The sequence below is a fragment of the Nerophis ophidion genome, linkage group LG06 (assembly GCF_033978795.1).
Source record: "Nerophis ophidion isolate RoL-2023_Sa linkage group LG06, RoL_Noph_v1.0, whole genome shotgun sequence".
NCBI lineage: Eukaryota > Metazoa > Chordata > Actinopteri > Syngnathiformes > Syngnathidae > Nerophis > Nerophis ophidion.
The window spans coordinates 58,455,611-58,469,432 of NC_084616.1; the positions used below are offsets into that span (position 1 = coordinate 58,455,611).

The 13,822-nt window shown below is 39.8% G+C and overlaps 1 protein-coding gene across 4 annotated transcripts in view; it reads right to left on the minus strand.

Moving 5' to 3' along the window:
• LOC133555021 (sodium- and chloride-dependent creatine transporter 1-like) overlaps positions 1–10,052 on the minus strand; it is a 72,907-nt gene extending 62,855 nt beyond the window's left edge. For 3 of the 4 annotated variants that reach the window (XR_009807259.1, XM_061904430.1, XM_061904429.1), the window contains exon 1: positions 9,541–10,052. Coding sequence is in view for 3 of the 4 variants with exons in the window: in XM_061904430.1 (XP_061760414.1) it covers positions 9,541–9,559 (19 nt within the window). In the remaining variant the exon portion in view is untranslated. The remainder of the gene's footprint in view (positions 1–9,540) is intronic. The other variant, XM_061904431.1, reaches the window with a different exon arrangement.
• Between the last annotated feature and the right edge of the window lie 3,770 nt (positions 10,053–13,822).

A 13,822-nucleotide genomic window follows, 5' to 3' on the forward strand; every position in this document is an offset into this window, starting at 1 on the left:
AAGAGGGTGTTTGCAATTCAAGATTACATTTTTAAACCAAAACATAACAAGAACCCCACCGGCTAACTTATGTTACCATTAGTGGTTTAAAGAACATTTACAGTGGGGCAAAAAAGTATATATTCAGTCACCGATTGTGCAAGTTCTCCCACCTAAAATGATGACAGAGGTCTGTAATTTACATCGTAGGTACACTTCAACTGTGAGAGACAGAATGTGAAAAAAAATCCAGAATTCACATTGTAGGATTTTTAAAGAATGTATTTGTAAATTATGGTGGAAAATAAGTATTTGATCAACCATTCAAAGTTCTCCCTGATGGAAGGAGGTTTTGGCTCAAAATCTCACGATACATGGCCCCAGTCATTCTTTCCTTAACACGGATCAATTGTCCTGTCCCCTTAGCAGAAAAACAGCCCCAAAGCATGATGTTTCCACCCCCATGCTTCACACAGTAGGTGTGGTGTTCTTGGGATGCAACTCAGTATTCTTCTTCCTCCAAAGACGACAAATTGAGTTTATACCAAAACGTTATATTTTGGTTTCATCTGACCACATGACATTCTCCCAATCCTCTGCTGTATCATCCATGTATCCATTTTGGTATAAACTCAACTCGTCGTGTTTGGAGGAAGAAGAATACTGAGTTGCATCCCAAGAACATCACACCTACTGTATATATGTCTCCATTTTTCACAAGTACTAATCATATTATACAAAGTTACTCGTCGGAATTTGTATGGTGTTCAGGCTTTTCACTCACCAATGTCTCTGATTCATGTACACAAAGGGTGCGGGTGCCCACACAAGAAAGCAGTTTAAGAGACGCAAAGGACAAAATTGCAGTCATGTTGTTGCGATAAAATATACATTCAAAGGGTTGCCAACTCACTGAAAAAGATAAGGGACATCTTTTTGGAATAGCCAGTAGACTCGATTGTGATTTGTGTGGCTTTTTTATTTGTGTGCAATCAAATCTGTACATGTAATTACACCTCACCACATTTTTAGCCCAACATGCCACAATGTTAACAGAATGGAAATAATTTATTTCTCAAATAAAACATTGTTCCTGCTGAACTGAATAAAAACTTGCTCTCAACAAATTTCTTTAAACCAAAACATGTAAGACGAACACCACCGGCAAGCTTATCCAGTGGTTTGAAGAACATATTCATTTATATGTCATTATTTTTCACAATTATTTCACTTGCCCTTATGTGGGTTCTTCCGAGGATGTCGTAGTCGTAATGGTTTGTACAGTCCTTTGAGACATTTGTGATTTAGGGCTATATAAATAAACATTGATTAATTGATTGAATTACTAATTACGTTGAATAAAAAATTGCTTGTCGGCCTGATGAATTTGTTCGGGCTCTAATTTATACTTACACGCAGGGAGTGTGTACGCATACACGTAAGCTAATCAAAAAAAGCTAACTAAACTAACGATTTGCAGTAATGTTGTTATTACGATAGAACATACAGTACACTCAGTGATAGCTATCATTAACTCGCCAAATTGCCATTATTAAACAACACAGAGCAAATGCCGGTGTGCAAGTCTATGAGCATGAACTGATAAGTTGCAAAACGTCTTCCAAGACAAACGATCGATCGATTGAATGTCCTGTAAAAATTAATGTAAATATAAAATGATGTGGCGAACAAATTAAATAATTTGGCGGACCTTGTTACTTGATGTGGCTTGAAACATGAAACTCTTTGGCAGGCAAGCCACATAATAATGTGGCTAACACACTTTGTATAAAGTGGTGGGGCATATAAAATAATGCTGAGGCAACCTAAAATGACATGGCATGTTAAATGTGGGGGACCAACTTATATTATGTGTCGGGCCACTTATATAGGATGTGGCAAGGCACATTAGATCATGTGGCGGGCCATATAAAATGATAAATAAAAGATAATAAAAAGATATGGCGGAATACATAAAATATGAGACGGTTGTGCCATATAAGCAGGGCCCACTAAATATCGTGGCGGACCACATTAAATGTGTGGGACCACATAAATTATGTTGTTGGACCACATAAATTGATGTGGCAGGGCACCTAGTGACATGGTGAGCAACATAAAATGATGTGTTGGACCACGTAAATTGATATGGTGGGCCAAATGAAATGTTGTGTAACACGACAAATAATGTGTCAGACCACATTGAATGACATGACCACAGCCACATAAAATGACGTGGTGGGGAAAATTACACGATTTGGCAGACCACACAAAAAACCTGGTGTGATATAGTAAATAATGTGGCGTGCAGGCTACATAATGATGTGGCAAACCTCAAACAATGATGTGGTGGGGCATTTTAAATGATGTGCCGTGGCACATAAAATGACATGGCGGGGAAGATAAAATAATGTGGCGGTGACATAAAACGATGCGGCGGGCCAAGTTAAATATGGCGGAGCAATTTAAATGATGTGTCAGGCCAAAATAAATGCAGCAGACCACATTTATTTATGTGGTTGCCCAAATAAAATTGTGCCGCACCACTTAAAATGATATTTTGGTACATGTTAAAAGGGAACTGCACTTTTTGGGGAATTTCACCTGTCGTTCACAATCACGGGTGACAAGAAGACACATCTTTTTTTTTTTACCCTTAAAAGATGCGCCTAATGGGAGTCCCCGTTGTAAAAGCCCTCTAAAACAACTTCAAATCCCTTCAGCAATGCTTTATCTACGCCAAGGGTGACTCATTTTAGATCGGGGGCCGCATGAAGAAAAATCCACTCCCAAGTGGGCCGGGCTGGTAAAATCACGACAAGATAACTTCAAAATAAAGACAACTTCAGATCGTTTTCTTTGTTTAAAAATAGAACAAGCACATTCTGAAAATGTACAAATCATTATGTTGTTGTTTTTTACCCTTAAATGTTGCGGTTAATAATTTATTTGTCGTTATTTATATTTTCTGAATGAATTATGTGATTGTGTTTATCATTCATAGGTGTTAATTTTCAATCGAGATGAAAAAAGATCAAAATCAAATTACAGGATGTTATCTACTTGGTCTGATCATTTTCCTCGACCAATGTACTTAACATCATGTGGTTTATTTTGTACATATGTAGCATCATCTACAAAGATACACTAATTGCTATTGTGACATCTAGTGGACACATTTAAAATAGCTGTTTATTTTATTCAAAAATTTCAGGTTAATTTTTATACTTATCAAACTCATCCCGCATCAAACATGTTCGAGGGCCTGATCCGGCCCAAGGGTAGTACGTTTGACACCCCTGATCTATGCAGTGCAAGTATATACTGTATATATAATGTAGTAACAGACACGTTTATAACAATAATGAATATGTACAATATTTACCATATTTTGATCATTTTAATCATTTCCAGGACCGATTTATTCCACGCATTGATTTCTGTTTCCACAGCCGCGCACGTCTGACTTCTGGCAACATGTGTGTTCCTACTTCCGGAATCAAACATGAGTGTGTGTCATAATCATGGCAGACTTGGTAACAGACAACAAAGATGACTATTTTTGGACAAATCAGGAATTAAAATCTAATTTTTGAAGCGAAATAAACTGCACTTATAGAAGCGAGCATGAAGGAAGAGTGAGACGTTGGAGCAGACAAAAGTCGGGATATGGGGATGAGTGACTTTGAGGCTATAAAATGGAACTTGGAGACAAGCTATTTTGACATAAATGGATTGTTTACCCAAAATCAACAGGAAATACCCACAGGCCAGCTGGACCAGACGAACAACTGTCCATCGAGTGAGTCACCACTACTACCGACCACGCAGTCTGATAAAGTTTATAGATCAATGATGAAATCTTAACATTGCAACACATGCCAATACGGCCGGTTTAGTTTACTAAATTACAATTTTGAAATTCCCGCAGAGTTTCTTGTTGAAAACGTCGCGGAATGATGACGCGTATGATGGCGTGTGTTTGTGACGTCTCGGGTTGTAGCGGACATATTAGCCCAGCACCACTTACGGCTAAAAGTCATCTCTTTTCATCGCATAATTACACAGTAATTTGTCCAATTAATAATGGAGACTATAAAGAAGAATGCTGTTGGTGGAAAAGCGTTGGATTGCAGCTGCCTTTAGCACCGAAACACAGCCAGTGTTTCTTTGTTTTGCGAAGCTCTAACACAGAGCGGTCAAGCGAACATGTTTCTCTACGTCAACCAGCAAGTTTTTGGATGGGAAAATTGTGATATTAAGTCGGCTCTTACCGGAGACTTGAGTGGATTATGCGACCTCCTCCTGTAGCTGTCGAAAAGGCAGCTGTGATGTTGGCTCCTCCATTGGCTTCTCTGAGAGACACTGGCGTTCACCGCAGCCCTCCGACTTTCAGTTATGACTTTATAATCTCACTAAAACACTATTAACACAGATAAGGGATTTTCCAGAATTATCCTAGTAAATGTGTCTAATAACATCTGAATCGCTCACACTGCTGTCTCTTTTCTTTTTTCTTTTTTAGTGCTTCACTCTAACTTTCCTCATCCACGAATCTTTCATCCTCGCTCAAATTAATGGGGAACTCGTCGCTTTCTCGGTCCGAATTGTTCTTGCTGCTGGTGGCTATGATTATAAACAATGTGAGGATGTCAGGAGCCCTACAACCCGTGACGTCACGCGCACATCGTCTGCTACTTCCGGTACAGGCAAGGCTTTTTTATTAGCGACCAAAAGTTGCGTACTTTATATGCGATGTTCTATACTAAATTCTTTCAGCAAAAATATGGCAATATCGCGAAAGGATCAGGTATGACACAAAAAATTGACCTGTTATCCCCGTTTAAATAAGAAAATCTCATTTCAGTAAGCCTTTAATATCGGTCATGATACATGCAAATATTTACAGTACATATGCTGTGTGGCTAGCTCAGCTGTGTATAAACAAAACTTAAAATGTGTGCTAGTACTTTACAGATACTGTAATATGATTGCTCATGTTTTTCAATAAGTACAGATTGGTGTCGTGTCAAAGTGTTGTGAATTACAAACTTAAACGCGTTTCGTGTTGTTGTAGAAGCTATCTTATCTCTGCCATAGTGAGCTTTTACGGCTAATACCGAAGCACGCTGATGTGTTAGTATGCTAGAAAAAGAGTTCCTCAGTTTTCGCTCTTACAATAACAATGTCGCAACAGCTTGAATATTCTAAAGATTACGGAACGTAGATTAAGTATTGTTGACAGCTTTTGAATGCATTTTCCAAGTGATTTAGAAGTAGACTTGATTGACCCGATGTGTACATGTAAGAAAGTGAAAAAATCAAAAACCTTTTGTCTTGTCTCATGATTGTGAACAATAGGAAAAAACAAAACAAAAACAAATGCAGTTCCCTTTTAAATGATGTGTCAGACCATGTAAAAGGAAATGGCAGACCACCCTAAATGAGGTGACGGCTCATAAAAACCGTGTGGCGGACTAAATAAGACAGGGGGACCACGTAAAATGATATGCCGGGCTAATCTAAAAGTCGTGGCGGGACAGTTTAATTGATATGGCAGACCAGATTTAATTGATGTGACAGAACAGATTAATTGATGTGGCAGACCACATAAAATGACGTGACAGGCCAAAATAAATGTGGCAGACCGCATTAATTCAGTGGCTGCCCACATAAAATGATGTGTCAGACAACATTAAATTATGTGTGCGAACATTTTTAAATAATGAGTCAGGCCAATTTAAACGGAAGAGGCCGACCACCTTAAGTGAGGTGGATGGTCTCAAAAACCATGTGGCGGACTTCATAAAATGACAGTGCAGACAACATAGAATATATGTAAGGCTGGTTTAAAGATGTCACGGTCCTGTTCAATTGTTTAAAGATGTCACGGTCCTGTTCAATTGATGTGGCAGACCCATAAAATGATGTGGCAGACCCATAAAATGATGTGTCAGACCCATAAAATGATGTGGCAGACCACATAAAACGTGGCGGGTGGGCCACGTAATAACCTGGCAGGCCACATAATGACGTGGTGACCCACAAAGAATGATATGGTGGTCAACATAAAATGGTGTGGATCAAACAAAATGATACGGCGGCGTGGCACATTAAAGCGGGTAGCGGACCATTAAGATGATGTGGCAGACCACTTAAAATGATTTGGTATGGCTCACTACATGACGTGGCGGACCACAAAACATAATGTAACGGCAACACAAAATGACGTGGCAGGCCAGGTTAAATGATGTGTTGAGACACATTAAATGTGGCGGACTACATTAAGTCATGTGGCTGCCCAGAGAAAATGATGTGTCAGACAACATTAAATTATGTGTGCCACCATTTTTAAATAATGCGTCAGGCCAAATTAAACGGAAGTGGCAGACCACCCTAAATCAGGTGGAAGGCTTCAAAAACCATGTGGCGGACTACATAAAATGACAGTGCAGACAACATAGAATATATGTAAGGCCAGATTTAAAGATGTCGCGGTCCTGTTTGATTGATGTGGCAGACCCATAAAATGTAGTGGCGGACCACATAAAATGTGGCGGGTAGGCCACATAATGACATGGTGGACCACAAAGAATGATATGGCGGGCAACATAAAATGTGGTGGATCAAATAAAATGACAAGGCGGGGCTCGCTAATGGGGGTAGCAGACCTTTTAGACCTGACCTGGGCAAATTAAGGCCGGGGGGCCACATGCGGCCCGTTAAGCTTTTCAATCTGGCCCGCCGGACATTCCCAAAAATGTTTAGATCTTTAAGATGGAAAGTGTAGTTGCCATTATGATGTGCAGTTATGTTTTCTAATGACCGTAAGTCTTGGACTATACAAAGTATTTCAATGGTTGGAATCTGTGTTTATGGATTATATACCAGTTACTATGGTAATCTAATTAGTTACTATGGTCATGTACATCACAGCAGCTCAGACGAGGCACCAAGCAGTGAGGGCGGGGAGCATTTCCAAACGCGGAAGGAGATTTTCACAAGTTCTAAAGCTTAGTGATACATCAGATAGATTGTAGGTGAGTTTATTTTGTACCCTTCGCATTCCTGTTTCACTATTTGTTGCGTTTCACTTGATTGTAAATATGTCGATCGACAGGGGGTGTGACTTTCATATTTTGTCAATATTCAGCGTGTTATCATTCGTACAAGAAATTAAAAGTCCATTATGTTTTTTAAGACGGTCTGTCATAAAGCTTTTAGCATTCAATTAGACATTATTGTGAGGTTTTGTACAAGTGTTCTTAGAAATAGATATACCGGCCCCTAGACACATTTTTTTTCTCTAATTGTAGCCCCCTGAGTCAAAATTGCCCAGGCCTGATTTAGATGATGAGTCCACATAAAATGATTGGGTAGGGCTCATTACATGACATGGCAGACCACATAAAATAATGTAAAGGCAACACAAAATGATGTGGCGGGCCAAGTTTAACATGGCAGGCCATTTTAAATTATGTGTAACATGAGACACATTAAAAGTGGTTGAGTACATTAAAGGCCTACTGAAACCCACTCCTACCGACCACGCAGTCTGATAGTTTATATATCAATGATGAAATATAAACATTGCAACACATGCCAATACGGCCGGTTTAGTTTACTAAATTGCAATTTTAAATTTCGTGCGGAAGTATCATGCTGAAACGTCGCGGTATGATGATGCGTGCACGTCACGCATTGTAGAGGACATTTGGTTCCAGCACCGTTCACAGCTATAAGTCGTCTCTTTTCATCGCATAATTCCACAGTATTATGGACATCTGTGTTGCTGAATCTTTTGCAATTTGTTCAATGAATAATGGAGACTTCAAAGAAGAACGCTGTAGGTGGGAAGCGGCGTATTGCGGCCGCCTTTAGCAACACAAACACAGCCAGTGTTTCATTGTTTACATTCCCGAAAGATGACAGTGAAGCCTTACTATGGAACAGAGCGGTCAAGCGAACACTGTTGGATTGGACCACACACACAAAGTACAATGTATTATGCAGCGATCATTTCAAAAGATCGTGTTTCGAAGAGTGTCCCTTGCGAAGGGCAGAGATGGGAATCGCCACCACCTGTCGAATGGCGCTGAAGAAAGGTGTGGGGCCGACCTTCAGGTTGTACAAGTACGACCATATAATCTCACAAAAAAACACTAGTAACACAATAAGCAGATAAGGGATTTTCCAGAATTATTTTTATAAATTTGTCTAATAACATCTGAATCGCTCCCACTGTATAGTTTTTTTTTTCTATTTCTTCACTCTCACTATCCTCATCCACGAATCTTTCATCCTCGCTCAAATTAATGGGGAAATCGTCGCTTACTCGGTCCGAATTGCTCTCGCTGCTGGTGGCCATGATTGTAAACAATGTGAGGAGCTCCACAACCGGTGACGTCACGCGCATATAGTCTGCTGCTTCCGGTACAGGCAGGGGTTTTTTATCAGCACCAAAAGTTGAGAACTTTATCATCAATGTTCTCTACAAAATCCTTTCAGCAAAAATATGGCAATATTGCGAAATAATCAAGCATGACACATAGAATGGACCAGCTATCCCCGTTTAAATAAGAAAATCTAATTTCAGTAGGCCTTTAAATGATGTGTGAGGCCTTTTTAAATGAAACCATGTGGCGGCAGACCATATAAAATGATATGAAGGACCACAAAAAAAAGGTCAGACCAAATAAAACGATTTTGACACTGTATTTTAAATCCATACAAGCTCTGCACTGACTATTCTAATGCAGTGGTTCTCAAATAGGGGTACGCGTACCCCTGGGGGTACCTGAAGGTATGCCAAGGGGTACGTGAGCTTTTTTTTTTTTAAATGTTCTAAAAATAGCAACAATTCAAAAATCCTTTATAAATATAATACTTCAACAAAATATGAACGCAAGTCATAACTGTGAAAAGAAATGCAACAATGCAATATTCAGTGTTGACATCTAAATTTTTGGTGGACATGTTCCATAAATATTGATGATAAAGTTTTCTTTTTTTGTGAAGAAATGTTTAGAATTAAGTTCATGAATCCAGATGGATCTCTATTACAATCCCAAAAGAGGGCACTTTAAGTTGATGATTACTTCTATGTGTTGATTCACTTGTTCATCTTTCAACAAGTTTTTTGTTATTTTTATATCTTTTTTTCCAAATACTTCAAGAAAGACCACTACAAATGAGCAATATTGTTGCACTGTTATATAATTTAATAAATCAGAAACTGATTACATAATGCTGTGTTTTACTTCTTCATCTCTTTTTTTCAACCAAAAATGTTTTGCTCTGATTAGGGGGTACTTGAGTAACAAAAATGTGCACAGGGGGTACATCACTGAAAAAAGGTTAAGAACCACTGTTCTAATGTGTATCCACGTTTCAAGAAAATGTATGTAAACAAGGAGATGTAATCACTGTTTTGAGTTCATGTTTGTTTCACAAGTTCCTATATACATATTAAAACGTTTTGGAGGTTATAAACACATACATGTCTTTGTGGTAATTGTGTGATTTGTGTGCCTAACGGAGCCTTAAAAAAACCATGCCTACCTTGAGTATTCTCCTCCATACCTTTGGACACGCACTGAGTCACAACAGGGAGATGTACTACGTCGCTACTCTTTTCGGCGTTTGCCCCCCAACTTTCTTGAGAAAACACTCAAATGAATGTCACGCAATTTTTTGGGACTCTGCAGCCCCACGTTAGCTCAAGCAAGAGACGCGGCCGAATGGCTTGTGTCCGCGGGCCGGGGGAGACTCAGAAGCAGTCGACGAAGCACTTGAATGTGAGCCTGAAGAATGTCATGGATGGCAGCGAGGAGAGGCAGTTCCGCGGCTGGTGGCTTGCTTTGGGTAGAGCTTGTTGTTCCAGTCCAGGCGGAGGTTGGAGGAGGCTGCTGGCCGCGGTGCACACAGTCCTTCACTTGTATGACAGGACGGACGTGTGTCCTTGTGTCGCTGCCATGATGTGACGATGTAAAGAGCTCATCATGGGGATTTTTGCTAACGCACACTACCTGTGTGTGTTAGCAGGTGGGTGGACCGTTCCAAATATCGGTGTTTTATCGGGTTTGGTTCGAGAGACAATGTTTTTTGTTTTTTTCTCGTTATTTTCTCGTATATATGTAGTTTTTGTTGTTTCGTTCAATTACTTCTTCAAAAATTCGAGGAATAATTAAAGGCCTACTGAAAAGAGATTTTCTTATTAAAACAGGGATAGCAGGTCCATTCTATGTGTCATACTTGATCATTTCGCGATATTGCCATATTTTTGCTGAAAGGACTTAGGAGAGAACATCCACGATAAAGTTCGCAACTTTCGGTGCTAGGAAAAAAATGCCCTGCCTCTACCGGAAGTCGCAGACGATGACGTCACATGTTTGATGGCTCCTCACATATTCACATTGTTTATAATGGCAGCCTCCAACAAAAAGTGCTATTCGGACTGAGAAAACGACAATTTCCCCATTAATTTGAGCGAGGATGAAAGATTTGTGTTTGAGGATATTGATAGCGACGGACTCCAATGTTTTTAGACACATTTACTAGGTTTATTCTTGGAAATCCCTTATCTTTCTATTGTCTTGCTAGTGTTTTAGTGAGTTTAATATTACCTGATAGTCGGAAAGGTGTCTCCACGGGTGTCTTGACGCGCAGTGTCTCAGGGGAGTCGACAGCAGCTATGGATGGCACAAGGTCAGCTTTTTCTCCGGTAAGAACTGACTTTTTAACCACAATTTTCTCACTGAAACCTGCTGGTTGACATGTGGTCGGGATCCATGTTCTCTTGACCGCGCTCTGATCCATAGGAACGTTTCACCTCCAGGAATTTTAAACAAGGAATCACCGTATGTTTGTGTGGCTAAAGGCTAAAGCTTCCCAACTCCATATTTCTACTGTGACTTCTCCAATATTAATTGAACAAATTGCAAAAGATTCAGCAACACAGATGTCCAAAAAACTATAATTATGCCGATAAAGCGGACGACATTTAGCTGTGTGTGTGCGCAGCGCTCATACTTCCTAAAAACCCGTGACGTCTTGCGTACACGTCATCACTACACGACGTTTCGAAGACGAAACTCCCGGGAAATTTAAAATTGTAATTTAGTAAACTAAAAAGGCCGTATTGGCATGTGTTGCAATGTTAATATTTCATAATTGATAAATATACTATCAGACTGCGTGGTGGGTTTTAGTAGGCCTTTAAGTTGTCAGACACCGGAGTCCCATATACATAGAGTAATATCTGCATACTTGCCAACCTTGAGACCTCCGATTTCGGGAGATGGGGGGGGGGGCGTGGTCGGGGTTGGGGAGTGGTTAAGAGGGGAGGAGTATAATTTACCAACTCGAGTATTTCATCCATCCATCCATCCATTTTCTACCGCTTATTCCCTTTCGGGGTCGCGGGGGGCGCTGGCGCCTATCTCAGCTACAATCGGGCGGAAGGCAGGGTACACCCTGGACAAGTCGCCACCTCATCGCAGGGCCAACACAGATAGACAGACAACATTCACACTCACATTCACACACTAGGGCCAATTTAGTGTTGCCAATCAACCTATCCCCAGGTGCATGTCTTTGGAAGTGGGAGGAAGCCGGAGTACCCGGAGGGAACCCACGCATTCACGGGGAGAACATGCAAACTCCACACAGAAAGATCCCGAGCCTGGATTTGAACCCAGGACTGCTGGACCTTCGTATTGTGAGGCAGACGCACTAACCCCTCTGCCACCGTGAAGCCCTATATATATATATATATATATATATATATATATGTATATATATATATACATATATATATACATATATATATATATATATATATATATATATATATATATATATATATATATATATATATGAAATACTTTACTTTCAATAAATTCTAGCTAACGCAAACAGACTGGACAAGTTGGTAGAGAAGGCCAGTAACGTGGTGGGAGTGGAGCTGGACTCTCTGGCGGTGGTGTCAGAGAGGAGAAGTCTAGCAAAACTTCCAGCCCTTATGGACAACACCTCCCACCCAATACACTCGGACCTTGCAGAGAGAATGAGCACGTTCAGTGGAAGGCTCAGACTCCCAAATTGTAACACGGAATGACACAGGAGGTCCTTCATACCGACAGCCATCAGACTGTATGATGCATATGTTCCTTCTTGACTCCACCTAAATGTAGAATACACGTAGAATATATGTATATTATTCATATATTATATATTATATATATATATATCATATATGTCATATATTTTTATTATTAGTATTGTTTATTGTGAGCGAACTGTGGTGCTGAATTTCCCCCAGGGATCAATAAAGTACTTTCTATTCTATTCTGTTCTATTATATATATATATATATATATACTGTATATATATATATATATATATATATATATATATATGTATATATATATATATATATATATATATATATATATATATATATATATATATATATATTTTGTTATATATATAAATAAAAAGTTGAATTTCCGACGGCACCTATCAAATACATCAAATACACAGTAATAAAAACACAGTTCTACTTACTGTACTGTGCTTGCTGGTTACTAAAAAAACAACACTTACCTTTCACTGTTTGAGTAACCTTTGTTCTGCCATTTGCGTATTGGCGAGCAATCTCCGAATACGGGAACATATCCTTCACGGATTTGTTGTAGACATCTGCAAATGAGAACGAGATGTTGCATCCAACTATCTGCATAGCTATCTTTGTCTCAGCATAAGTTACACCATCGGGTCTCCATTTTGCGAGGTGGCCCATAATACTGGGTTGTGAACCATCCTGCGCTGCGGACGCTTTGTGCTTCGCTGACGGTTCATGACTGAGTATATCTGTTCGCCCACCGTGTTCAATGGAGAAGTCTGTTCTATCAATCAATGTTTATTTATATAGCCCTAAATCATAAATGTCTCAAAGGACTGTACAAACCATTACAGCTACGACATCCTCGGAAGGACCCACAAAATTTACAGGCAACATACACCTTCCCCTTCGAACTCTCATGGATAAACTGAAATTCTTGTTTCCATTTGTCTTGGAACTTGCAAGCGTATTTCTTCATTTTGCTCATCGACGGTGTAATATATTGGGTTGGAGTCAATAACCAGGCGACGTGATGAAGTTACGTCTCTTTACTGTGGGCTTCAGAACAGACTCCCTAATGCATATGTTCCTTGACTGCACTTAAATGTAGAATATATGTAGAATATATTTGTATTATTCATTATATATATATAATATAATATATATATTATATTATTTATTATTATCATTGTTTATTGTGCTGAATTTCCCCCAGGGATCAATAAAGTACATTCTATTCTATTCTATGTACGGTAGATGGCAGTATTGTCCTGTTTAAGAGGGTCACAACATTGCTAAGTCAGGTCTGCATGGAGCTGGAGGGGGCGTGGCCTCTAGCTCAGCCTGAATTTCGGGAGATTTTTGGGAGAAAATTTGTCCCTGGAGGTTTTTGAGAGAGGCGCTGAATTTTGGGACTCTCCCGGAAAATCCGGGAGGGTTGGCAATTATGAATATCTGTGATATTTGTATTAGTGCACTGTGTCTTTAAGGGTTTTTGGGAACGCGTATCCGCGAGTGAGTTGGCGGGAAGTGTGAGTGTGCGTGAGCGTGAGTTGTGGCTAACAGCAGCTCATGTATGTGTGCATTATTTTGGAACGACCAGCAAGTTACCGCTTGTTAAAAAAGCGATTGAGCAGCGCATCCTCGTCTGTGTGACTCCTTCTCCACCGCGAGCAATACAATACGTGTGTGTGTGTGTGTGTGTGTGTGTGTGTGTGT